This window comes from Harpegnathos saltator, unplaced genomic scaffold, assembly GCF_003227715.2.
Source record: "Harpegnathos saltator strain DR-91 unplaced genomic scaffold, Hsal_v8.6 scaffold2, whole genome shotgun sequence".
NCBI lineage: Eukaryota > Metazoa > Arthropoda > Insecta > Hymenoptera > Formicidae > Harpegnathos > Harpegnathos saltator.
This window is the reverse complement of record NW_020229983.1, coordinates 872,497-898,775: the sequence shown is the minus strand read 5'-3', so window position 1 is coordinate 898,775 and position 26,279 is coordinate 872,497. Positions and strand designations below refer to the sequence as shown.

At 34.6% G+C, this 26,279-nt stretch overlaps 2 protein-coding genes across 13 annotated transcripts in view; both read left to right on the top strand.

Moving 5' to 3' along the window:
* Positions 1-26,279, top strand: part of LOC105187101 (modular serine protease) — a 63,826-nt gene that overhangs the window by 1,077 nt on the left and 36,470 nt on the right. Inside the window, exons 2-11 of one of the 10 annotated variants that reach the window (XM_025297945.1) lie at positions 4,813-5,649; positions 5,842-5,908; positions 6,193-6,297; positions 6,524-6,741; positions 6,955-7,167; positions 7,960-8,133; positions 8,212-8,510; positions 9,281-9,437; positions 12,189-12,403; positions 14,244-15,431. In XM_025297945.1, coding sequence (XP_025153730.1) covers positions 4,813-5,649; positions 5,842-5,908; positions 6,193-6,297; positions 6,524-6,741; positions 6,955-7,167; positions 7,960-8,133; positions 8,212-8,510; positions 9,281-9,437; positions 12,189-12,403; positions 14,244-14,288 — 2,330 coding nt within the window. In that variant the 3' untranslated portion in view covers positions 14,289-15,431. The other 9 variants (XM_025297947.1, XM_025297946.1, XM_025297948.1 and 6 more) reach the window with 9 other exon arrangements.
* LOC105190946 (modular serine protease) overlaps positions 2,418-26,279 on the top strand; it is a 70,570-nt gene continuing 46,708 nt past the window's right edge. Inside the window, exons 1-9 of one of the 3 annotated variants that reach the window (XM_025297956.1) lie at positions 17,882-18,171; positions 21,421-22,368; positions 22,437-22,503; positions 22,779-22,883; positions 23,094-23,311; positions 23,497-23,709; positions 24,518-24,688; positions 24,767-25,065; positions 26,045-26,201. In XM_025297956.1, the coding sequence (XP_025153741.1) occupies positions 18,099-18,171; positions 21,421-22,368; positions 22,437-22,503; positions 22,779-22,883; positions 23,094-23,311; positions 23,497-23,709; positions 24,518-24,688; positions 24,767-25,065; positions 26,045-26,201 (2,251 nt within the window). In that variant the 5' untranslated portion in view covers positions 17,882-18,098. Of the gene's footprint in view, positions 3,251-17,881; positions 18,172-21,420; positions 22,369-22,436; positions 22,504-22,778; positions 22,884-23,093; positions 23,312-23,496; positions 23,710-24,517; positions 24,689-24,766; positions 25,066-26,044; positions 26,202-26,279 lie in introns of those variants that run through there. The other 2 variants (XM_025297957.1, XM_025297955.1) reach the window with 2 other exon arrangements.

Here is a 26,279-nt window from a genome sequence, read left to right as displayed (position 1 = left end):
GTAATAATATAACAAGATAATGAAAAGACAGCTATCACCACTGATGGTGTTACGCGTTACGTTTCATTGTTATAAAGTCGAGAAAAACGCGTGTTTTCAATTCCTTAGTATTCAGTCGATATAAATTTTATGAAAATATCGAACGATTATCAGATTTAGGCATCTGCAATGAAGATGGAGGTAGCAGTTTATATATTGAGGAGGGAGAAGTTTGGTACCTTCGTGGAGTCGCCTCTGTCAAATACGGGGTTGTCGATCGTTGCGTTTATAAAGTTCATAAAGATTCAAATGTTGAATTTACCTTTGTCAATGACTTCAAATATCGGATTCTTAAGAAATTGCTTAAACGTGTAAACGAATGTCAGTTATCCGATGCACAAAATATGTAACCAGCATCACCGAACTCGCAATAACGTAAGACGAATGGACGTGTCATATGGATGAGATAATATCAGACACAAAAGTTCAAAAAGTGATAATTGTATATGTATGTTCAAATATATATACATTAGAGTTGTAACAAAAGTGCTTATAACGAAGTGAATGCGAAAGCGGAAGAAAAAAAAAGGATTTTATGAAAGCGAAAGCAAATGCAAATGCGAAAGCGAAAGATCTTGTTTCTTTCTACTGAATGATGATTGCCAATGAATAAATTAGTAACTTCCCAGACAACATAATGTCCAAAATCGAGACATAAGACGTCTTTAAGTCGTCTTTATACTATGACATCTTAAATTCTATTTCCACTTCATCATAAAAATACCAAATAAAATTGGATTTTGGTTACATTGTTATTGTTATCACTTATTACATATCACACTTAATTATTTCACTGTTATAATTTATACATACAGAAGTTTACTTACACTCATTTGTTTTCAATAAAATTAAGCTCTAAAGTCTAAAATGTCTCTAAACCGGAAAATCAATGAATGAAATATAAACTGTACTCCTCCGCCGTCCAGTGTGTTCCCAGCAAAGCTGCGAATCCCGCGGGCTGGACAAAATCTTTCGTCAAAAGTTGCGATAGCGAAAGCGAAAACGAGAGTCTAAAATAATGCGAAAATCTCGGTTTCGCAAATGCGAAAGTGAATATTCGTACAACCCTAATATACATATACACAAATACATACATGATATACCGGCAATATCGTTTGAAGTGGAGAAATGATGATATAAAGATTTTCACTGTTGTGTGTTCTCGTCTTTAAATTGCAGATTAAATAAATAGTTAAATTGCATGATATACTTTTCTCTTTAATTTCTGTGTCACTACTCATTCGTCGACTCCGAATTTTTTCTTATGGGCAAATCACTTTATGCATCAAGTGATGACGACATTGTATTTTCTTAAAAATGGTAATTCTTTCGTCAACAAATCATCGTATTTGCTATATTAATATTTTATTCGTTTATGCTGTATATTTTTCATGTCAGTTGCGATCAAATGTAAGTACGCGGTCATGCTCTACGCGCTGCCTTTCTATTCCCTCTCTTATTGTCAAATGATATTTCTTAAGTATTGTCAATAAATAATCAACAAGTCGAAGCAATTTTCAATGAGATCGTAGCTGCAGAGCTCGTTCCATAACATTATGCGTATTGATTAGTCTATCCACTTTCATTAATATCTCAAAATTTCACCCGATTGTTTGAAAAATGCTAGAAGAATCTTTTGTTCAACTTGACTCACTCTACTCTTTTATGCCGCGAGTGTGCTTTGAGTTTGACTTGAGTTGAACACATATGAAGGAGAATAAAATTATACAGGTATGTTGAAATGCGCGATCGGCTTTATCGAAAGCATTGATGTAAATTTTTAAAATGTGTTTCCATTAATCTATACATTTAACATTGTCAACACTAAAGTATCGACATTTCATCTTCAAGGTTATATGATAATTACGCAACATTTCGCAATCATAGACGTTCATAATTTTTATTATCCTAACATTATTTGTTATATTTCGACATTGGTTGTAAATTTCTCTACGAATGGCTATTATCAAATTTATAATATCATTCAAGTTTCATACAAGTTTTTCTCCTTGCTCCAGAATCAACATGCCAAGTTAATTGGTGCAGATTCATCTTAAAATAAACTGGTTAACCTTCTACGTAAAGCAGAGCTAGAGGCGATTTGCACATTTTGAGTGAAATTCAAGAGGTGGCATCTACAGTCCCCTCAGTGATGATAAGTCGTGGGAAAAGTCGCACACTCGCACTGAGCAAACGCTGTGGTAGCTTCACGGACATATATATCTGAAGGTATCGTTAGGTCCCCACTATGAAAGAAATGTGAAGGAAATTATAGGGAACGAAAAAAGCTTCTGTTCAATAAATATATTATAGTTTATATATGAATAATAAAAGATAATAATAAAACTTATTAATTTGTAATTTTTTTACATCTGCAGCCAATATATTATATTTATTATTCCTATTGCACTTATTATCACAGTTCTTTCTTAATTTATCACTACATTTATCGCTACACTTATTTATTATAACATTTTACATTATGCATATATAACCTAAGTATTCACGGGAAAAACGCGAAACAACTATAATGGACAGCCGCGCAGGACTTTTCGCGCACTATTTGCACCTACTATCTGCGTTTACATCCATCACTGGAAACGCTTGCGTCGAGCTCTGACGTCATGCTCACGTGACGTGTGACGCATGCGTACAACGGCTCCCATATGGGAAAAATTCCCACGACTAGTCATCACTGGGTCCCCCTGCTCTGCTTCGCGCTCAGCGGCCAAGGTGACGCCGACGATTGCAGTGCGTTCAGGTCCGCCGCTGTATAAGAAATCAGCAGAAGCATCATATTATCAGCACCCTTATATTATCATTAAAATTTTTTTCTCGTTTAATAATCACTTTAAAATATATATGTTTATGCGTTATATATATATATATATATATACATATTTCGCCATATATATATATATAACACATAAACATATAGACCCATATTCAGAACATGCTTATAACTATGTTAGTGCGTTGTTAACTAATCAGAAGGCATATTGCGCGGCTTTTCATTGGTTAACAGCGCGCTAACATAGTTACAAGCGTGTTCTGAATATGGGCCATTTATTTTAAAATAATTATTAAACGAGGAAAAATTTTAATGATAATATGATGCGAGAGTACGCTCCAGTTGATTCTTATACAGCGACGGACCTGAATGTACTGCGATCGTCGTCTCGGCTGAGCGCAGAACGGTGACAGGTGGACGGTGAGTGTCACCTTTCGAATTTTGTCCGAAATGTGCAGATCGTTTCCAGCTCTGACGTAAGCACCGGTTAGACCTCGATGTGAGCCTCGCGTTCAGTTTCTCATTGACTGTAAAGTAGCTATTTTTCTATAGGCGTTTCTATAATTATGAACGCATATGCTGTATTGACAGTATTAACGACAGTTTCGTTGTTGCTGACTTTATTGCCATTCTGTGAGTATTTTATATAACGCTTTTCAATTCACGCTTTTGCTCATTACTCTGATAGAACGGTCGCGCGTCGTAGATCAAATCCGTGTGAAAAATTGCCGGCAGAATGCTAAAGTGACATTGTGCGGTTATGGGATTTAATCATATCGGGATTTGACGTGTTTCTATGTCGCGAGCAATCGGTCGTGTCGTCCTTCAAGTAATGACATTAAAAATAATGTACCGAGGAATACGTTTCTTATAATTTTTTATAATTTGTTTCTTATAATTCTATTTATAATTCTATAATGCGATATTCCGATGCATCCAAGTAACATCACTCAGCTACTTCTTTATTTATTTGCATTTAAAATCAAAATAGGATGTATGAAAATTTTCAAGCGCACATGAAAAAATTTGCTACATTAATGAGATATATGGATATATTAATCAGATTGTGTAAAATATAAATATAGAGAGTTCTTATCATTATAATATAAAATAGAATTATAATATAATGATTCTTATAAAAGATAACATTTTTTAATGATACTTATGATAGAATGTAGATTTATATGATTATATAATAAATATTATAATAGATACTTTTACAAAAATATTTCACCGTTTTCAGTTCTTAAAAATCGAGTTTGATTAAATTTGAGTTATAAAAAGTGTGCATTCAACTTAGCGAGTCTGACACCGTCTTTAGATCGGAAATTTGGCAAAATCATTAGGCTAGATTTTGCGTACAAATTTCTGATTTGAGGATCAATATATATCATTGTATATAGCTGGTATTATATATAAATGTTTTGTTTGAATATCTGCATATTTAATTAGAGTAATTATACAATCTGTATATTTGCAGATATAGTGCATATATAAATCCGATTATGAAACTTCGTTAAATTTATTCTTGCGCGTATTTCTTTTTCTATAATTATCACTGTAGCAATATAATATGATTGGATTACTGATTATGACCTTTTTTTCTTACTTTCTTTTTCTTCATTAGATGAACGGAACACATCCTTCATTTAACGAAGAAAGATTTACTGACAGATTTGAATAAATAATAAAATATGGACACTTGAAAGTAAATATGTCGATCAATAATAATATATGTATTAAAAATCTTTCTGATTATGTTTTAATTATTCTAATTATATATAATTCTAATTATATATATCTAATTATATATATTAAAAATCTTACTAATTATAATAGAATAATTTGTGAGGATTAATTGGTAGCATCCATATAAATGGGTGAGCACTGGTAATGGAGGGTTTCTTAACATACAATGTTTTAGCGTTGTCTATCCTAACACAATATTCCAAAATGAAAAATGCAAAAATTCATATTTTCAGCGTCTGCACAAATTAATAATTATTTATGGTTCAATAATGGACAAATCAATATTGGCCAATTTGGAGCAGGCAGTAATCCGGCATTTACGATCCCATCATCTTTGAATTTGAAATCCGAGAACATGGAACCTATGATTCCGGCATCTACAATTGTGAATAAGCCTTCAGTGGACAATACAAATTGGATTATCAAACTGGGAAAAAACATTAATTGTCTTAATGGAGACTCTAAGGAGAATTATCCTAATTGGTGCTTTCTTAACAGGGATAACCCTAACGGATACTTTCCTAGCAATGGATACTCTAGTAGCAATTACCCTGACGGGGCCAGTGCTATTGAAAAGCCTCTTAACATATTCAACATCTATTTCAACATAATGTCCCCAAATGGAGGCTATCCTGATGAGAATTATCCTAACAAGGCTAATGATAATGAGAAGCATCTTAACGGACAAAATCTCACCATTGCCACTCTTAACGTAGTCCCTCACAAGGAAGCCTCTTCTAACAAAGGTTATCCTAACGGGACTAATAATAATGGAGGGTACCTTAACGGACAAAATCTCAACACTGTCTCCCTTAATGTAGTCCCCCAGAATGGAAGCAATCCTAACGGATTTAATAATAACAGCGAGAATCTTAACAAACGAAATCTCAATATCATCTTTCCTAACGTGGTCTCCCATAATGGAAGCAATTCTATGGAATGGAATTCTAACGGAAGTTATTCCAGCGATGTACATCCCATCGAGATCTCTCCTAATAGAAGCAGTCCCCATCCTGAAATATCGAGTTTGAATAATTTAAATAACGGGATTGGACAAAATTTATCAATAGGTACTTATTCCCCTATTGAGCCATCAACCAGTAGTCCTTTAGGATTAAACTTTTCTATGGACAGTATAAACATGACGAAAGTATCCGAAAGTAGGAACAGAGCAGCGACACCATTTCAATTCAATAAGTTTAGTTACAGTACTAGCCAAAATAATTAACAAACTATTTATAAATTAATTTTTTTAAATACAGATGCTAGCGACGTAAATGATGGTATACCAGGAATAAACAAAACGCAGCAGGATCGTGGACAGTGCAGGTATGCACAATTGTTTTACAATTGTTGTACGCTACAGATAATGTATTATTAGTTTTTATTTCATAACATACAACGGATGGATCTGTCTTGTTGTTGATGTTGGATAGAAAGGAGATTAAGGCCCATATTCTGAACTCTCTTTCATCACTAAAACTGACTCTAAGCTGGCTTATAACCAATTAAGAGGCTTATAAGCCACTTTTATAGTCACTTTTAACAATAAAAGAGAATTCAGAATGCCTAAGTGTATCCAACAAAAACATTTAATTATCATATTTAAACAGAGACGATGAGTTCCGCTGTGGAAGTAACGAGTGCGTACCGTCTAATGTCAAATGCGATAATAAAGCTGATTGTAGCGACTCCAGCGATGAGGCATTCTGTATTACGTAGGTTAAATACTTCCTTGCCACAATTTCCTATACACACAATTACATATACACACACACAATTTCCATATAAAACCACTAATGACTAATCATCAATAGGATTTTACACTCTTCATGCTAGGTCTGCTAATAATAGATCAAACACTAGATGTAATAATATTTTTATTTCCTACTGATTACTATACTCGAATCAATAATTTATACGCACGCATTCGCGGAAATTTAGGGAAGGAGATCAAGAAAATGGTTGCGCATTACCTGAGCAGCCGACAGGTGGACGTTATAAATTGGGAGAATGCGACGAGCTATGCCGCAAACAGCCTGGCGATATAGTTCCGCAACACAGTATTCTCACTTATACTTGTAATGACGATTACGCGTTGGAGAGTAGCAATATTACTATTTGTGTCAACAACATATGGAAACATCAGATCTCCTGTCTCAGTGAGTCTCTCTTGACAATAAGTATTCGCAAGAAATGGCTATAATGTCTTTCGTTTCGGCTATAATGGTATAATGTCTTTCGATACGAGTTAATTATTAAGAATATATTAATGCATAATTATTAAAATTAATGCTTTTACAAAAAAGCAACGTTCTCTTTATTTAACCGATGGATGGTAAAATTGATGGCGCATTCGATGTTTATATCCGCAGAAATTTGCCCGCCGTTGAACAGTACCAACGTCTACATTTCCTGCAATTATCGAGGGGAAGAGGTGTCTTGTAGTGAACCTATACTGCCTGGGACACAAGCCACGTTGACCTGTAAACCATTTTATAGATTTTCTGTAACCACTCTGAGTAACTCGTGGATGAAGTGTCTCGACAGTGGAATATGGGATATCAACATGTTTGACTGTGTACCAGGTGAAAATGACTTATTTATTTTTCATTCATCAGATATGAGGCGTGAACAGAAATGTCTCTACAAATTGAGCGAGTTTCGCTAATTCCTTTCTAGCATAGAAAGTGCTATTTTTATCTAAAACTTTTCGTGTAACCGTGCTCGTTAAGATTTCTGAGCACACTCAACGTCATGTTGGATCGTAATACTAGGGACAAGAAAAGTGGCACGCTGAAAATTCTTTCCTACTATTTCCAAAATATGATATTTTTATGAGATGTTTATATTAATATTTATATGAAAAAATATGTTGAATCATGTGAGTATCTATAAAATGCCCCGAAAATTATCCTGTCTTTTTTATTATTCATGTATAAGTACAAAATGACTATAATATATATATGGTCTAGTTATAAGAATGCATAACTATTTGCGTGATCAAACTTCATATCACACTGACTTTAGCGCAGTCGACTGCGCGTTCAAAGCATTTTATAGGTATATTCTAGCAATCTGAAGCATTATTCCTTCATATAAATATATTTTTATTTAAAACGGTGTGCAAGAATTTATAATTTTGTCATTTTCTTGTTTGTTACATCACAGTTAAAATTATACCTAAGGATTTAATAACTGTTTGAGCTCTCCTCGTTCTTAGTTGTTGAACATGTTTGCCGTTGTTGGCGAATAGTCGGTAATTACGTAATTACATTTTTGAGACATTTCCGTCTCGCTATTCATCTGTGATGGCTTGTATAATCGTCATCGCGGTTTTCGGTTACGGAAATACTAACAACGTTGTTGTGCACAAGTAGTGTGTGGCGTAATCATCTCGCAAACCACACTACAACCATTGTCAATTGGCAACGGCTTTAGGCCCGCAGTGGGCTCGTTTCCCTGGCACGTTGGTATCTACGTAAAAGATGGCGCCAAGACGTACAAGAATATTTGCGGTGGCAGTCTGATAACTAAGAATCTCGTCATCTCAGGTAAGTCAACGAACAGACAAATCTATTTTCTTCTCATCGCTCCTTTATACAAGTCTCGTTTTCTTTCTCTATCCGTAGCTGCACATTGTTTCTACGATGAGATTGAAAATAAACTTTACAACGCGTCGAATTACGCTGTGGCTGCCGGTAAATACTATCGTTCTTGGGATGCCCCGGAGCGGTACAGCCAGAAGTCGATGGTGGAGTATGTAAAATTGCCCTCCGACTACTTTGGAACAAGTGGTAACCTTGCCGAGGATATAGCTTTGGTGAAACTACAAACGTCTTTCGTTTTTAACATGTATGTGGTACCCATCTGTGTGGATTGGCGAAACAAACATGACCATCAGCAGTTGCGAGAGGGACAATCAGGTATGGTAAGTAAACAAGTATAAATCGCATATAAATCCCAAGAAAATCTATTGGTTGGGTATCTTCACGTAGTTCAGTTAAAGTGAGGACGCTTTGTAATCTAGCGGCGCAATCAATGGCAAGGTAATCGCAGAATATATCATAATAACGTGTTTACGAATGTAACTTTGGTCATATACATGTCGATGTGTGCTGTTGTATCAATGTTACCTCATTATGCAGCACGTCAGAATTGTAAGTTTACATATTTGTGTTCACAAATCTAAAATTGATAAAGTTGTATTCAAACATATACATTATCTAATTTTTGGGAAACAACGAACGTCTCTTCGCGTGTTTCATCATAAAAGGATAAAAATTAAATTTAAAAGAATATCAAACGCGTGAGTTTATGGCTGTAATTTGAATCAGCCCGAGCGAAAACATCAAATGAAGGCGAACGCCTTCATGCAGTTTAATCAAATAGATATTTTGCAATGGAAGCACGAATACGTAACATTTGGAAAGTTATTAAAAAATTGTCAAAAATTGTCAAAGACAGAAGACATGTTTCTCAAAATAATTTTTTTTAGTTACATATCGTCGCGAGTCGTTGTGTCATTGTTACTTCATTGTGTATCCGCGCGCGAATTACAGGGGTAAATTTACAACTAAACAGATGAGTCATCTAAATTTTTACATGACAAATATTCCGCCGTCATCTTCAGAGACAGGAGAATCGAAATCAAATGTAAAGAGAGAATAAAACAATAGTGCGTTCGCTCGGTGATTTCAGCTGGCCGGCTGGGGTAAAGATACTACTGGTAAGCCCACAGAGGATTTATTCGCAGTTAATATGCCGTACGTGGAGCGACAGACATGTCGGGATAACGTGCCTGTAGAATTTCGCGGATTCCTCACGTTTGATAAGTTCTGCGCCGGCCTTATGAATGGTGAGTATCTACAGTACCGGCCAAAAATATATTACTTTTAGGATTTTTGAGCATAACTTCCTTCACAGTAAAGAGACTAAATTCAAATTTTTACAGCAGATAGCTGATATTATGTACACTTTATGTATAATGTATGAAAAAATTTGGTAACGTATATTATGATATTCAAAGATATTTATTGATTGTTCCAAAGTCGTCCGTTGACAACCTTTGTATACTCGTTATATTTATGTAATCTGTCGCTATTTCAACACGGTTATAAGCATTAGTTTAGTATCTTAGAAGATGGCGAAGACTTGTGGTGCTCGAAATGTGAACGGACGACAACAGAATGCTATCGTAAAGGGTCGCAAACAAGGGCAGACGCATAAAGAACTTTCCCAGCAGTTTGGCATTTCCAAATCAACGGTGACCAAGTTGTTTACGCATTTAAAGGTTCAGGAAGGTTCTGTTAATAAGAAAATACTTGGCCGACCGCGTTGTTCTACTTCTCTCGTCAATCGCAACATTTTGTGTACATCTCGCAACCCATATCTTACAATGTCGAACATTGCTAAAGAAATATTAACTCCAGGACAGTCTAATCCATCTGTATCATACGCTGTCGCCTGCAAGACGCAGGACTATATGGTCGACGACCTGTGAAGAAGTCGTTCATTTCTGTGAAGAATTGGAAGGTGCGAGTAGAGTGATCCAAAGCACATCTTAACCACTTGACTGGCACGCGCGCCAAAAAGGCGCACGCTTTGCGTCAACAAAGAACTCGCCTTATTTCTTCGCTAGAAATGTATAATTAAATTTACAAGGTCACTAATCTTATGTTTTCGACATTAAGGAATTCGAATTTAATGTCCAAATTAATGAATTTTTAATCCCCGATACACTGTCGTCTGTTTAATATGCACGAAAATTCTTTCTTTCATATCGATTTAAGAACTAAGATTATGCTTCATATTATTGTTTGTTAAGTCAAATGAAATTGTAATAAACATTTTCAAAATATATAAATATATTTAACCTTCGTGCGTGTGTTGGTGAGATGAATCACGACCAACGACGAAATAAACAAAAAATATAACAAAAAACAAAAAATGTAAAAAACAAAAAATAAAAAAAATGTGAAAAAAGGAGTATACAATCCTATCGCTGTAGCCTCCTCGTGGTGCACTCCGGAGTCATGATTCATTTCACTAGCAAACGCACGAAGGTTAAATATGTTTATATGTTTTGAAAATGTTTATTACAATTTCATTTGACTTAACAAACAATAATATGAAAACATAATCTTAGTCCTTAAATCGATATAAAAGGAAGAATTTTCCGTGCTATTAAACAGACGACAGTGCATCAGGGATTAAAAATTTATTAATTTGGACATTAAATTCGGATCCCTTGATGTCGAAAACATAAGATTAACATAAGATTAACTTTTAAATTTAATTATGCATTTCTAGCGAAGAAATAAGGCGAGTTCTTTGTGACGCAAAGCGAGCGCCTTTTTGGCGCACATACCATTTCTGGGATGGACACGAATGCGCCTTTTTGGCGTGCGTGCCAGTCAAGTGGTTAACTGGACATTACGGCAATGGTCTGACGTTCTCTGGAGCGACGAAAGTAAGTTTATGCTGTTTGATAATGACAGAGTAAAGTGGATTCGTCATCCTGAAGGCAAACGCTTTGACCTGAAATACCAACTTCCTACAATGAAGCATGGAGGCGGTTCGGTTATAGTATAGGGTACTTTTTCTGCAAAAGGAATGGGTCCCCTTCATAAAATCGAGGGCATCATAGATCAGACAGTGTACATGAACATCCTCCAAAATGTAATGCTTCCTTATGCAAAACGTTTCCTTGGTCACGGTTTCATCTTCCAACAAGATGATGATCCGAAACATCGAGCAGCTAAAGTGCAGGAGTGGTTCCGACGCTATCGCGTAACTCTTATGGATTGGCCAAATCAATCCCCCGATTTAAATATTATAGAATCGTTGTGGCAAGAGTTGGAGAGACGTTTGGCAGGAAAGCAAGCTAAGAATGCGGCTCAGAAATTCTCCCAACATGAAGAAGAATGGGAAAAGATCCCTCAAGCTACAATCGATGCATTCATTGATTCCATGCTCAGACGTTGTCAAGCAATCGATGCAAAAGGTTTTGCTGCGAAATATTAGAGTTATTTCATTTAAATTATGAATCTGGTACTCCTTTATTGACATTGAACATGGTTACGGCTATTCAAAGTTTACTATTCATTTTAACGTACTTTGGACATTTGATATAAAGTTATTTCTTCACGAGATGTTGTTTATATTATTTAATTAAAATACTTTATTCGATAAACTACACCTGATATCAAAACATGTTATGACCTAATACATATCTATATATTTTAAACCAAGTTATGCTTAAACATCTTAAAGGTGATATATTTTTGGCCAGTACTGTATATGTGCAAATAATTGTGCGAGATTAACTTTTGTTATGTCGCGTTTGAACTTTCGCGAAATTGACGCGAGTTCATTGTACATGATTGAGAATTAGTCAATTTATAAATGGATAATGATGTAATTAGACAACAAGTTAATGTGTATTTATATGCTACAGTAGATGACATGTGATATAAATATTGGTTGAGTTAAGATAACAGAAGAAAATTCACATTTTCATTGTTAGTGTTCTTAGTTCATATAAATGAGTTGAAAGTTTTTTAAGACACCAAAACTTCAATATACAGGTTTTCCGCATGGTTTTCAGGTTCAAGCGCTTGCGATGGAGACAGCGGCGGCGGCTTATGTTTTGAGAGATATGGTACTTGGTATCTTCGTGGTGTCGTCAGCGTGTCTCCCCAGGAGGATAACCATTGCGATTTATACTCTTATGTTGCATTTACTCGGGTAAATGCCTATGTTGAATGGCTTATTACGTCAATCCATGACATAATTTCTACGTCAAAAAGTAAACATCTACAGGTAAATGGGTCGTACGATATGCGAAATACGTCTACATCATCGAGCCAGCAATGGCACAGCGAATGGATGTTACGTATGCGCAAAGTAGGAGCGTCAAAATCCTAAATAACACATCACTCAATAAGTTCGTAGGATGACATATAAATGGCGCTACTATTGACAAATCCATATGATTTTTAGGAACTACTAACCTTCAAATGATACGTGTCAAAATTTCATGACAACCGGACGTTTAGTTCACAAGTTACAGTGGTTCAAAGTGGGTACCGCCTTTGCTCACAGTCAATCAAAAACAGCAACGCGTCGACGATTCAGCGGGCTGTTTGGAGCTGTTTCAGCGCAATAAAAAGGATTTTTTGATGCGGTATGTGACAATGGATGAAACATGGATCCATCACTACACTCCAGAGTCAAATCGGCAGTCAGCTGAGTGGACAGCAACCGACGAAACTCGCCCAAAGCCGAAACTGAAGCCTATTTTGAGGCCAAAGATAAATCGTTCTACAAAAAAGGTATCGAAATGTGAGAGAAGCGTTGGAATCAATGTATCATTCTTGAAGGAGACTATGTAGATGAATAAAGTCAAATTTTGCCTAAAAGTTGTTGTTTTATTAGTCATCCTACGAATTATTGAGTGATGTGTTATTGACGATTATCCTGAATTTTATATTCATTTTGCAAAATGCTCTCGCAACTTCGATGAACATTGACAGACAAACAAACATAAGAAATTCAAGATTCGCGACTTAAGTCGCTGCAAATTCAATAAATCATTAAACTAAATTATATTCTTTCTATTTTGAATCAGTTGATCATTGCTCAACGGTTGCCAGCGATTTTTATAGACTTCCGTACACAGAAAACTTTATACAAGTGACTATTAAGACTGTGTGGAAGTAAATGGTAAATTACCTCGCAACAAGTAAAGCGAACAAAATAAATCAAACTTTATTTTGTAGAAGAAAGTCGTCAAGTTCATATGTAACATTATACATATGTAAAAAGGACATAATATTTTAATAACATAAGTACATGTTATAAAAAAGGAACAAAAATTTGCTCGTGTATATAAACTAATGGTAGATATTTTCAAAATAATGTTTATCGAAAGGTGCACAGAACTGTAACCGTTTTCGAAAGCTTCAAAATACGTGGCCCAACATGGCTATAAGAATGTTACGAGTGTATTTTCGAATATTGTCTTTCAGTTCTTCGATATTTTTTGGTTATGCCGTGTAATATTTGTGTTGGGTATTTCGGCGCTCGCTACGCCTCCACGCAGATAATCATTGGAATTATCGCGTCATCATCAAGATCGGACGTGATCGAGAAAATGACATTTCTCTGATTTGAAATTAATACAGTGGTATGCAAAAATTGTGGGCCTAAATTATTTTTGGCAATATATTATGAATAGAAAAAGCAAGTGACTTGTAACTATAAGTAAATATAAATCTCTGATAATGTACAGAAAGTGTCTGTCTCCCAAAGTTTACCTTTTGAAAGTGTGTTTACAGATATACTTTCAATTAGTCACTGTTCAAAAGTTCCTGGCCACTGTGTTTATTATTTATATCACGCTCCTATTGAGTGCTTATCACTTTATTTCCTAAAAAGTAGCCGATTAAGTAGACATCAGAGTATCAACGTATCTGTCCTATATATGCTTTATGGCATTTTTTGTAACCTTAAACTTTTAGTTCACCTAGTATATGATAGACAAAGACGGAGATTCAATTTGGATACTACCTCTGTCGGTTCAAGTCGGTCATATGGCGAAAACACAGTACTCCTTCCAGTTTGTTCTGTAGTTGAATGAAGCCGATTAACGCGATTTTAGGGCGTTGCTGTAGCAAACCAACATGCTGGAGAAATCAAACTATAAGAATTATGGAACAACTTGTCTTTGAGATAACCTCAGAGGGAAAAATCACATAGATTTAAATGAGGTGAAGAGGCAGCTTATACCATACCTACATGAGCAAATTTTGAAACTCCTGATCCAATCACCTTGTGCAGATTTTATGTATTGATATCAAACATATCGCGAGTACGATATAGGGTCGTACCATCTTGCATAAAATGGAATTTCTTTACTAATCCACGTTTTTTGCGTGGATTAGTAAAGAAGTGGAAAAATGATTTAATCTCTCACAACTCTTTATAACTTTCACAGGTAACAATACCTTCAAAAAATTGCAGATAAACTCCTTTTATAGAAATCGCAGCCCACGCGGAATGAAGAGATCCCTTTTCGGGATGAAGAGGAGCGGCAACCGACATACATTTGAATTTTCTTTTCTCCAAAACCGATAATTTTGCTTGTTGACGTAATCGTTTAACCAAAAACGAGCTTTATCCGTAAAAATAATTTCTTTTTTATTGAGGTCCTCATTTTCAAACATACCGGTTACCAAATTTAACTCATTCCTCCATTGGTTTCTTTATCAGCAACTGATATATCACGATTTTATAAGGAGGGAGTATGGTAATATCTTTCATGATCTTTCAAAAAGTTTCTCGCTTCAAATTTACAATTTGAGCAGATTTCTGAATCGAGGAATATAGATTTGTTTTTAAATATGCTTTGACATCATCAATTGTTTCGTCTGTTGTAATGGTTCGGGATGGACAGGGTAAATCATGTCTGCGATCATTTAGAGTGCCATATATAATAAAATTATCAATAATCCTGCGAAAAGATATTGAGCAATAAATAAAATCTCTGATTAACGGCATAATGGATAGGCAAGGTAGTTTATGGTAGATTAGTGTTAAATTAGAGCGCGATTCTATTTGAAAATAGCTTGCTTGAATTTTTTTTAGAACCATATTTATTACGAAATATACGATGTGCCTCGCATTTTTTCTGCTTCCACTCTAGAAACACTCGATAAGAACAAACACTTTTTCTTCGATGCTTAGCGCGTTCACTTGTAAACTGACTTGTACAGCGGTTCAAATGAAACTGATGAATTTCAGGTATCAGATTCTAGTAAGTAAAATGGCCGTCGAAGTCATGGAGGGGAAATATAACCGTTTACCTTCAACACAAGCCTCCTCCTAATAATCACTCTGTACAACATATAATGTCAAACCTGACACTTTGTGCACCCGAATGATATCTGACAAAATCTTTCATCAAAATTTTCGCATAAGTCGCGATAGCAAAAGCGAAAGTGGGAGTCTAAAATAATGCGAAAGTCTCGGTTTCACAAATGCGAAAGCGAATATTCGTTACAACCCTAATATACATATACACAAATACATACATGATATATCAGCAATATCGTTTGAAGTGGAAAAATAAGGATATAAAGATTTTCGCTATTTTGTGTTCTCGTCTTTAAATTGCAGATTAAATAAATAGTTAAACTGCATGATATACTTTTCTTCTTAATTCCTGTATCACTACTCATTCGTCGACTCCGAATTTTTTCTTATGGACAAACCACTTTATGCATCAAGTGATGACGACATTGTATTTTCTTAAAAATGGTAATTCTTTCGTCGACAAATCATCGTATTTGCTATATAAATATTTTATTCGTTCATGCTGTACATTTTCAATGTCAATTGCGATCAAATGTAAGTACGCGGTCATGCTCTACGCGCTGCTTTCCTATTCCCTCTTTTATTGTCAAATGATATTTATTAAGTATTGCCAATAAACAATCAACAAGACGAAGCAATTTTCAATGAGATCATAGCTGCAGAGCTCGTTTCATAGCATTATACGTGTTGATTAGTCTATCCACTTTCATTAATATCTCAAAATTTCACCCGATTGTTTGAAAAATGCTAAAAGAATCTTTTGTTCAACTTCACTCACTCTACTCTTTTATGCCGCGAGTGTGCTTCGAGTTTGACTTCAGTTGAACACATATAAAAGAGAATAAAATTATACAGGTATGTTGAGATGCGCGATATCGGTTTTATCGAAAGCATTGATGTAAATTTTTAAAATGTGTTTCCATTGATCTATACATTTAACATTGTCAACACTGAAGTATCGACATTTCATCTTCAAGGTTATACGATAATTACGCAACATTTCGCAATCATAGACGTTCATAATTTTTATTATCCTAACATTATTTGTTATATTTTGGCATTAGTTGTAAATTTCTCTACGAATCGCTATTATCAAATTTATAATATCATTCAAGTTTCATACAAGTTTTTCTCTTTGCTCCAGCATCAACATGCCAAGTTAATCGGTGCAGATTCATCTTAAAATAAACCGGTTAACCTTTCACGTAAAACAGAGCTGGAGGCGATCTGCACATTTTGAGTAAAATTCAAGAGGTGGCACCCACGGTCCTCCTGCCCCCACTTCGCGCTCAGCGGCCGTGGCGACGCCGACGATCGCGATGCGCTCAGGTCCGTCACTGTATAAGAAATCAGCTGAAGCATCATATTATCAGCATTCTTATATTATCATTAAAATTTTTTTCTCGTTTAATAATCGCTTAAAAATATATATGTTTATCTTTTTAAAATATAGGAGTATATGTTTATGCATTATATATACAGGGTATCTCATTTTAATGTCTCACCCCAAATAATTCTTCAGTATTGAAGTTTCAAGGAAAATGATCTGAATAAAAATTGTAGGGATTTAAGTGAGTTATCTTATGATGACCTTGACTTTGACCTTGACTTCTATTTTCACGGTCATTTGAAGGTCAACTTGCGTTTTTTAAATGGGAACCCTTATTTTTTATTACACTGTTTTTTCTACTACTTAATTTGAACAATTTTCGTCTGAAACATTTTTTTATTTGTCTAATATTCTTTGAGATATTTGAGGAAAACTTCATAATTTTTTCAATATTTAACTTACGATATCTTGCTAACTATTTGTCGGAAGAAAATATGGTACTAGACTTTCTTGCTTTATTTGGCCTCAAGAATATATTGTTACAATAGCTCCTTGACTTTTGTTAACTTACTGATTTTTGGAAATTTCAAAATCATCAAATTAAAAAAAATTAGGGCGCTATTGTAACAATATATTCTTGAGACTATCGTAAGTTGAGGTATCGTAAGTTAAATATTGAGAAAGTTATCAAGTTTTCGTCAAATATCTCAAAAAATATTAGACAAATAAAAAATGTTTTAGACAAAAGTTGTTCAAATTAACTAGTAGAAGAAAACAGTGTAATAAAAAATAAAGCTTCCCATTTGAAAAACGTAAATTGACCTTCAAATGACCTCGAAAATATAGGTCAAGGTTAAAGTCAAGGTCATCTTAAAGTATCTCACTTAAATCCCTACAACTTTTATTGAGATTATTTTTCTTGAAATTTCAATACTGAAGAGTTATTTGGGGTGGGACATTAAAATGGGACACCATGTATATATATTTATATATACATGGTGTCCCATTTCATACATATACATATATATATTATTAAACGAGGAAAAAATTTTAATGATAATATAACGCGAGGGTGCACTCCAGCTGATTCTTACACAGCATCGGACCTGAATGCATTGCGATCATCGCCTCGGCTGTTGAGCGCGGAGCGGTGGCAGGTGGACAGTGGGAGTCACCTTTCGAATTTTGTCCGAAATGTGCAGATCGTCTCCAGCTCTGACGTAAAGCACCGGTTAGACCTCGATGTGAGCCTCGCGTTCAGTTTCTCATTGACTGTAAAGTAGCTATTTTTCTATAGGTGTTTCTATAATTATGAACGCATATGCTGTATTGACAGCATTAACAATAACGACAGTTTTGTTGTTGCTGACTTTATTGCCATTCTGTGAGTATTTTATATAACGCTTTTCAATTCACGCCTTTGCTCATTATTCTGATAGAACGGTCGTAGATCAAATCCGTGTGAAAAATTGCCGGCAGAATGCTAAAGTGACATTGTGCGGTTATGGGATTTAATCATATCGTGATTTGACGTGTTTCCGTGTCGCGAGCAATCGGTCGTGTCGTCCTTCAAGTAATGATATTAAAAATAATGTACCGAGGAATTCTTATAATTTTTTATAATTTCTTTCTTATAGTCTTATAATTTTTTATAATTTGTTTCTTATAATTCTATTTATAATTCTATAATGCGATATTCCGATACGTCCGAGTAACATCACTCAGCTACTTCTTTATTTATTTGCATTTAAAATCAAAATAGGAAGTATGACAATTTTCAAACGCACATGAAAAAATTTGCTACATTCAGATATATGGATATATTAATCAGATTATGTAAAATATAAATATAGAGAGTTCTTATCATTATAATATAAAATAGAATTATAATATAATGATTCTTATAAAAGATAACATTTTTTAATGATACTTATGATAGAATGTAGATTTATATGATTATATAATAAATATTACAATAGATACTTTTACAAAAATATTTCACCGCCTTCAGTTCTTAAAAATCGGGTTTGATTGAATTTGAGTTGTAAAAAGTGTGCATTCAACTTAACGAGTGTGACACCGTTTTTAGGTCAGAAACTTTTAGGTCGGCACTTTTACTTAAACAGTGAGTGGTGGAAACATATTGTCGAGTAGTAAAAATGAGTATCCGAGTAGTAAAAAAGTACTATAAAGTGTATTTTTAAGCAGATTACACGTCTTTAACACTTTCTTTAGCTGCGAATAACAGCACGTTAATACGTATATTTTTACTCAATTTATTTCAAAGTCTTGAATAAAAGAGGTACGTATTACCGTGCAACCACACATCAGCTGAAACAAGAGTTAAAGACGGGCAATCTGCTTAAAAATATCATGTATACTCGCACATATTCGCGTATACTTGTCATAATTTTTTGCTCCATACGCTGCGCGGGCTTGAGAGTGCAAGAAACGGACATAAAATTGAAGAAGCGGGTAGAAAACGAGCTAGAAACGAGTCAAAATCGGGTAATATGAGGATAAAAACGGTGAAATATTTTTGTAAGTTTAATATATATTGTATATAATATTATAATCGCTGTTATAATTCTTATAATAGAATGTAGAATAAAAAATTGAGGATATCAAACAAAATTGATTATAGTGATTCAGTTAAAATTCAATTAAGATAACCAGGCAAATTGGATTATATGGTTACATAGATAAGGTAATTGAACAAAATTTGTTGGACAAATCAAATTGTATTCATAATTTTAACGATACATTTTCTTATATTTTTAATTGAATTTGTTTCCTAAGTTAGTGCATGTTTCGTGTTAGCGCATGGTGATTTTTACATGAAATTAATCATTTGATTGATTGATGTTACATTGTTCTTGAAAAACTCGTTTACCTTGATGGAATTGGAACATGAGACCTTTGCCTCGCCACTTGTACCTAACTTGTGTGCTACTTCTCATATTAATAGATGTTACGTATTACTTATATATGTGAGCAGGAGAGGATTTAATGAGATCTGTAAGGATAATTAGTTATAGAAGCGAAGACTCAGGAGTCACATATATAAAGTACTTAATAATAATTGCTGTTTTCTTAATCAATCATACGTTAATTTCACTAATAATAATGTTGTGTTTTACCTAAACGATTTTTGTCTCTAATAGCCCAATTGATATATTTCTAATTAAGCTTTTAGTTAAACTTACGACTAACTTAAACTTGATCTACCTGCTGAAATTCGGCAAAATCATTAGGCTATTTTTTGCGTGCAAATTTCTGATTTAAGGATCAATATATATCATTGTATGTAGCTAGTATTATATCTAAATGCTTTGTTTGAATATCTGCATATTTAATTAGAGTAATTATACAATCTATATATTTTCACTTTAACCAACTTTAATCAAACATGTCAGTTACTTTACCGTTTTACTTATCAATGTTTTTTTTATGCGATATAAATACATTAGATATTGAGTGAATATTTAAAAGATACACACGAAAAATTTTCTAGAAAGGACGAAGTTTATATCACATCTTAGGAAGAATCAGTGGAATTTTGCAGATACAGTACATATATAAATCCGATTATAAAACTTCGTTAAATTTATTCCGGCTCCTGCGCGTATTTCTTTTTTTTATTATCACTGTAGCAATGTAATATGATTGGATTATTGATTATGTCCTTTTCTTCTTACTTTCTTTTTCTTCGTTAAATGAACGGAACACATCGTTCACCAAACGAAAAAAGATTTATTGACAGATTTGAATAAATAATAAAATATGAACACTTGAAAGTAAATATGTCGATCAATAATAATATATGTATTAAAAATTTTGGTATTTTATTTATTAAAGATTTGAATAAATAATATGCAAAATTGAATAAAATATGCACACTTAAAAGTAAATATGTATATTCTGTCAAATAAATACCGGGAATTGTTCATTTAAAAAGCCCACGTAAAAGGTACGAAAAAAATATTTTGCTGTAAGTTGGTACCAATGTCCATGTTAATTGTCACGTAAAGTTTTGGCGCGATCTGTCAACTAGTTTGTTTACAGCTGTTGGTTTTGTTAATTGATCTCAAATATGCTCTGCGATTTTTAAAAAATAAAAATATCGAACGAAGAGTTTGTCTCAAATTTTGTGTTGCCAATAAAATTTCTTGTACTGAATCGTTGTAAATGTTGAAGAAGGCCTAAGTGAATCAGTTTTATCGAAAACGCGAGCATACGAGTGGTACAAAGCATTCAAAGAAGGCTGAGAAGTGGTGGAAGAATTGCATCGTTTCAACGTCTTCGGCTGACGAGAAAGTGAAGAAACTGGTGATGGAAAATCGTCACTCAAGCTTAAGAGAGATGACCTTGATCAATAATAATATATGTATTAAAAATCTTTCTGGTTATGTTTTAATTATTCTAAATATATATAATTCTAATTATATATATCTAATTATATATATTAAAAATCTTACTAATTATAATAGAATAATTTGTGAGGATTAATTGGTAGCATCCATGCAAAAGGGTGAGCACTGGTAATAGAGGGGTTCTTAACATACGATGTTTTAGCGTTGTCTATCCTAACACAATATTCCAAAATGAAAAACGCAAAAATTCACATTTTCAGCGTCTGCACAAAATAATAATTACTTATGGTTCAATAATGGAGAAATCAATATTGGCCAATTTGGAGCAGGCAATAATCCGGCATTTACGAACCCATCATCTTTGAATTTGAAATCCGACAACATGGAACCTATGATTCCGGTATCCACAATTGTGAATAAGCCTTCAGTGGACAATACAAACTGGATTATCAATCTGGCAAAAAAGATTAATTGTCTTAATGGAAATTCTCCTAAGGAGAACTATCCTAATTGGTGCTTCCTTAACAGGGATAATCCTAACGGATACTTTCCTAGCAATGGATACTCTAATAATGATTACCATGACGGGGCCAGTGCTATTGGAGAGTCTCTTAATATATTCAACACCAATTTCAATATAATGTTCCCAAATGGAGGCTATCCTGATAAGAATTATCCTAATAACGGTAATAGAGGGCATCTTAACGCACAAAATCTCAACACTGCCACTCCTAACGTGGTCCCCCACAAAGAAGGCTACCCTAACGAAGGTTATCCTAACGGGACTAGTAATAATGGAGGGTACCTTAACAGTCAAAATCTCAACACTGTCTCCCTTAATATAGTCCTCCAGATTGGAAGCAATCCTAACGGGTTTAATAATAACAGCGAGAATCTTAACAAACAAAATCTCAATATTATCTCTCCTAACGTGGTCTCCCATAATGGAAACAATTCTAACGGAAATTATTCTAGCGATATACATCCCACCGAGATCTTTCCTGACAGAAGCAGTCTCCATCCTGAAATATCAAGTTTGAATAATTTGAATAACGGGATTGGACAAAATTTATCAATAGACACTTATTTCCCTATTGAGCCATCAACCAGTAATCCTTCAGGATTAAACGATAACTTTTTTGTAGACAGTATAAACATAACGAAATTATCCAAAAATAGGAACAAAACAGAAACATCATTTCGGGCCAGTAAGTGCAGTTACAGTACTAGCCAAAATAATTAACGATCTATTTATAAGTTTTTTTTTTTAATACAGATCCTAGCGACGTTAATGATGGTATACCAGGAATAAATAAAACGCAGCAGTATCGTGAACAGTGTAGGTATGTACGATTGCTTAACGTTACAGATGATGCATTATTAGTTTTGATTTAATAACATACGACGGATGGATCTGCCTTGTTGTTGATACTGGATAGAAAGAAGATTAAGGTTCATATACTGAACTCTCTTTCATCACTAAAACTGACTCTAAAAGTGGCTTATAACCAATTAGGAGGATTATAAGCCTTTTTTTATAGTAACTTTTAACAATAAAAGAGAATTCCGACTGCCTAAGTGTACTCAACAAAAACATTTAATTATCATATTTAAACAGAAACGATGAGTTCCGCTGTGGAAGCAACGAGTGCGTACCGTCTAATGTCAAATGCGATAATAAAGCTGATTGTAACGACTTCAGCGATGAGGCATTCTGTATTAGGTAGGTTAAATACTTTCTTGCCACAATTTCCTATATACACACACAATTTCTATATAAAACCACTAATGACTAATCATTACTAGGATTTTACACTCTTCATGTTAGGTCTAGTAATAATAGATCTAACACTAGCTCTAATAATATTTTTATTTCCTACTGATTACTATACTCGAATCGCTAATTTTTACGCATGCATTTGCGGAAATTTAGGGAAGGAGATCAAGAAAACGGTTGCGCATTACCTGAGCAGCCGACAGGTGGACGTTATAAATTGGGAGGATGCGACGAGCTATGCCGCAAACAGCCTGGTGATATAGTTCCGCAACACAGTATTCTCACTTATACTTGTAATGACGATTACGCGTTGGAGAGTAGCAATACAACCATTTGTCTCAACAACATATGGAAACACCAGTTCTCCTGTCTCAGTGAGTCTCTCTTGAACATAAATCTTCGCAACAAATGGCTGTATAATGTCTTTCGATACGAATTAATTATTAAGAATATATTAATGCATAATTATTAAAATTAATGTTTTTACAAAAAGCGACGTTCTCTTTATTCAAACGATAAATGGTAAAATTGATGGCTCATTCGATGTTTATTTCCGCAGAAATTTGCCCGCCGTTGAACAGCACCACCGTCTACATTTCCTGCAATTATCGAGGACAAGAGGTGTCTTGTAGCGAGTCTATACTGCCTGGGACACAAGCCACGTTAACCTGTAAACCATTTCATAAATTACCTTCAATCAGTCTGAGTAACTTGTGGATGAAATGTCTCGACAGTGGAATGTGGGATCACGCCATGTTTCACTGTGTACCAGGTGAAAATGACTTATTTATTTTTCATTCATCAGATATGAGGCGTGAACCGAAATGTCTCAACAAACTGAACGAGTTTCGCTAATTCCTTTCCAGCATAGAAAATGCTATTCTTAATTAAAACTTTTCGTATGACCGTGCTCGTTAAGATTTTTGAGTACACCTAACGGCTATGTTGAATCGTAATACCAGGGGCAAGAAAAGTGGCACGTTGAAAATTCTTTCCTACTACTTCCAAAATATGATATTTTTATGAAATGTTTATATTAATATTTATATGAAAGAATATTTTAAATCACGTGAGTATCTATAATATACTTCGAAAATTATCCTCCATACTTTTCTCCATACTTTATGTACAAGTACAAAATTACTACAATACATATATGGCCTAGTTATGAGAATGCATAATTATCTGTGTGATACAACTTCATATCACATAGATATTAGCGCAGTCAACTGACTTTCGAAGCATTTTATAAGTATATTCAAGCAGTCTGAAACATTCTTTCATACAAATATATTTTTATTTAAAACAGTGTGCAAGAATTTATAATTTTGTCATTTTCTCGTTTGTTACATTACAGTTAAAATTATAGCTATGGATTTAATAACTATTCCAGTTTTTCTCGTTTCATAGTTGTTGAACATGTTTGCTGTTGTTAACAAATAGTCGGTATACGTAATAGTCGGTTACGTAATTACGTTTTTGCGACATTTCCATCTCGCTATTCATCTGTGATGGCTTGTATAATCGTTATCGTGGTTTTCGATTACGGAAATACTAACAACGTTGTTGTGCACAAGTAGTGTGTGGCATCATCATCTCGCAAACCAGATCACTACTTGCAATTGGCAGCGGCATTAAGTCCACATTGGGCTCGTTTCCCTGGCACGTTGGTATCTACGTAAAAGATGGCGCCAAAACTTACAAGAATATTTGCGGTGGCAGTCTGATAAGTAAGAATCTTGTCGTCTCAGGTAAGTCAATGAACAGACAAATCTATTTTCTTCTCATCGCTTCTTTATACAAGTCTCATTTTCTGCCGCTATTCGCAGCTGCACATTGTTTCTATGATGAGGTTGAAAATAAACCTTACAACGCATCGAATTATGCTGTGGCTGCCGGTAAATACTATCGTTCTTGGGATGCCCCGGAGCTGTACAGCCAGAAGTCGATGGTGGAGTATGTAAAATTGCGCTTCGACTACTTTGGGACGAGAGGCAACCTTGCCGAGGATATAGCTTTGGTGAAGCTACAGACGCCCTTAGTTTTTAACATGCGTGTGATACCCATCTGTGTGGATTGGAAAAATATGTACGACCAAGAGCAGCTGCAAGAAGGACAATCAGGTAAGGTAAGTAAACAAATATAAATCGCATATAAATCAAGAAAGTCTATTGGTTGAGTATCTTCACGTAGTTCAGTTAAACCCGAGGACGCTTTGTAATCTGGCGTGAGTGCGGCGCAATCAATGGGAAGGTAATCGCAGAATATATCATAATGACGTGTTTACGAATGTAACTTCGTGAGCGTTGAGCGTCAGGTAACTCAGTGGTTTAGAGCAGTTGCCCGGCAAGCGAAAGACCTCGGGTTCGATTCCCGGTCTAGTGACTACCGCACTCTTGATATTTTTCTCTCTTCGGAACGAAAATAAGATGCAGGTCCCGAACGCACGGCGTCCCGTTGCCACCTAGTACGTCCTCCTTCTTTCATGGTCATTCACATTTTCATTTAGTCATATACATGTCGATGTGTGCTATTATATCAATGTTACTCATGCAGTCGGAGTTTACAAGTTCGTGTTCTCAAATCTAGAGTTGGTAAAGTTGTATTCAAATATATAGATTATTTAATTTTTGGGAAACAACGAATGTCTCGTCGCGTGCTTCATCATAAAAGGATAAAAATTAAATTTCAAAGGATATCAAACGCGATCGTGAGTTTATGGCTGTAATTTGAGTCAGCCCGAGCGAAAACATCAATGGCGAACTCTAAACGCTTTCATGCAGTTAATCAAATGGTAAATATCTTACAATGGAGGCACGAATACGTAACATTCAGAAAGTTATTAAAAAATTGTCAAAAATTGTCAAAAGCATCAAGAAGACACATTTCTCAATATAATTTGTTTTAGTTATATGTCGTCGCGAGTCGTTGTGTCACTATTACTTCATCGTGCGTCCGCGCGTGAATTATAGGAGTAAATTTACAAACAGACGGGTCGTCTAGATTTTTACATGACAAATATCCCGTCGTCATCTTCAGAGACAGGAAAATCGAAATCAAATGTAAAGGGAAAATAAAACAACGGTGAGTTCGCTCGGTGATTTCAGCTGGCCGGCTGGGGTAAAGATACTACTGGTAAGCCCACAGAGGAATTATTCGAAGTTAATATGCCGTACGTGGAGCGACAGAAATGTCGGGACAACGTACCTTTAGAATTTCGTGGATTCATCACGTTCGATAAGTTCTGCGCCGGCCTTATGAATGGTGAGTATCTACAGTACCGGCCAAAAATATATCACTTTTAGGATTTTTGAGCATAACTTCCTTCACAGTAAAGAGATT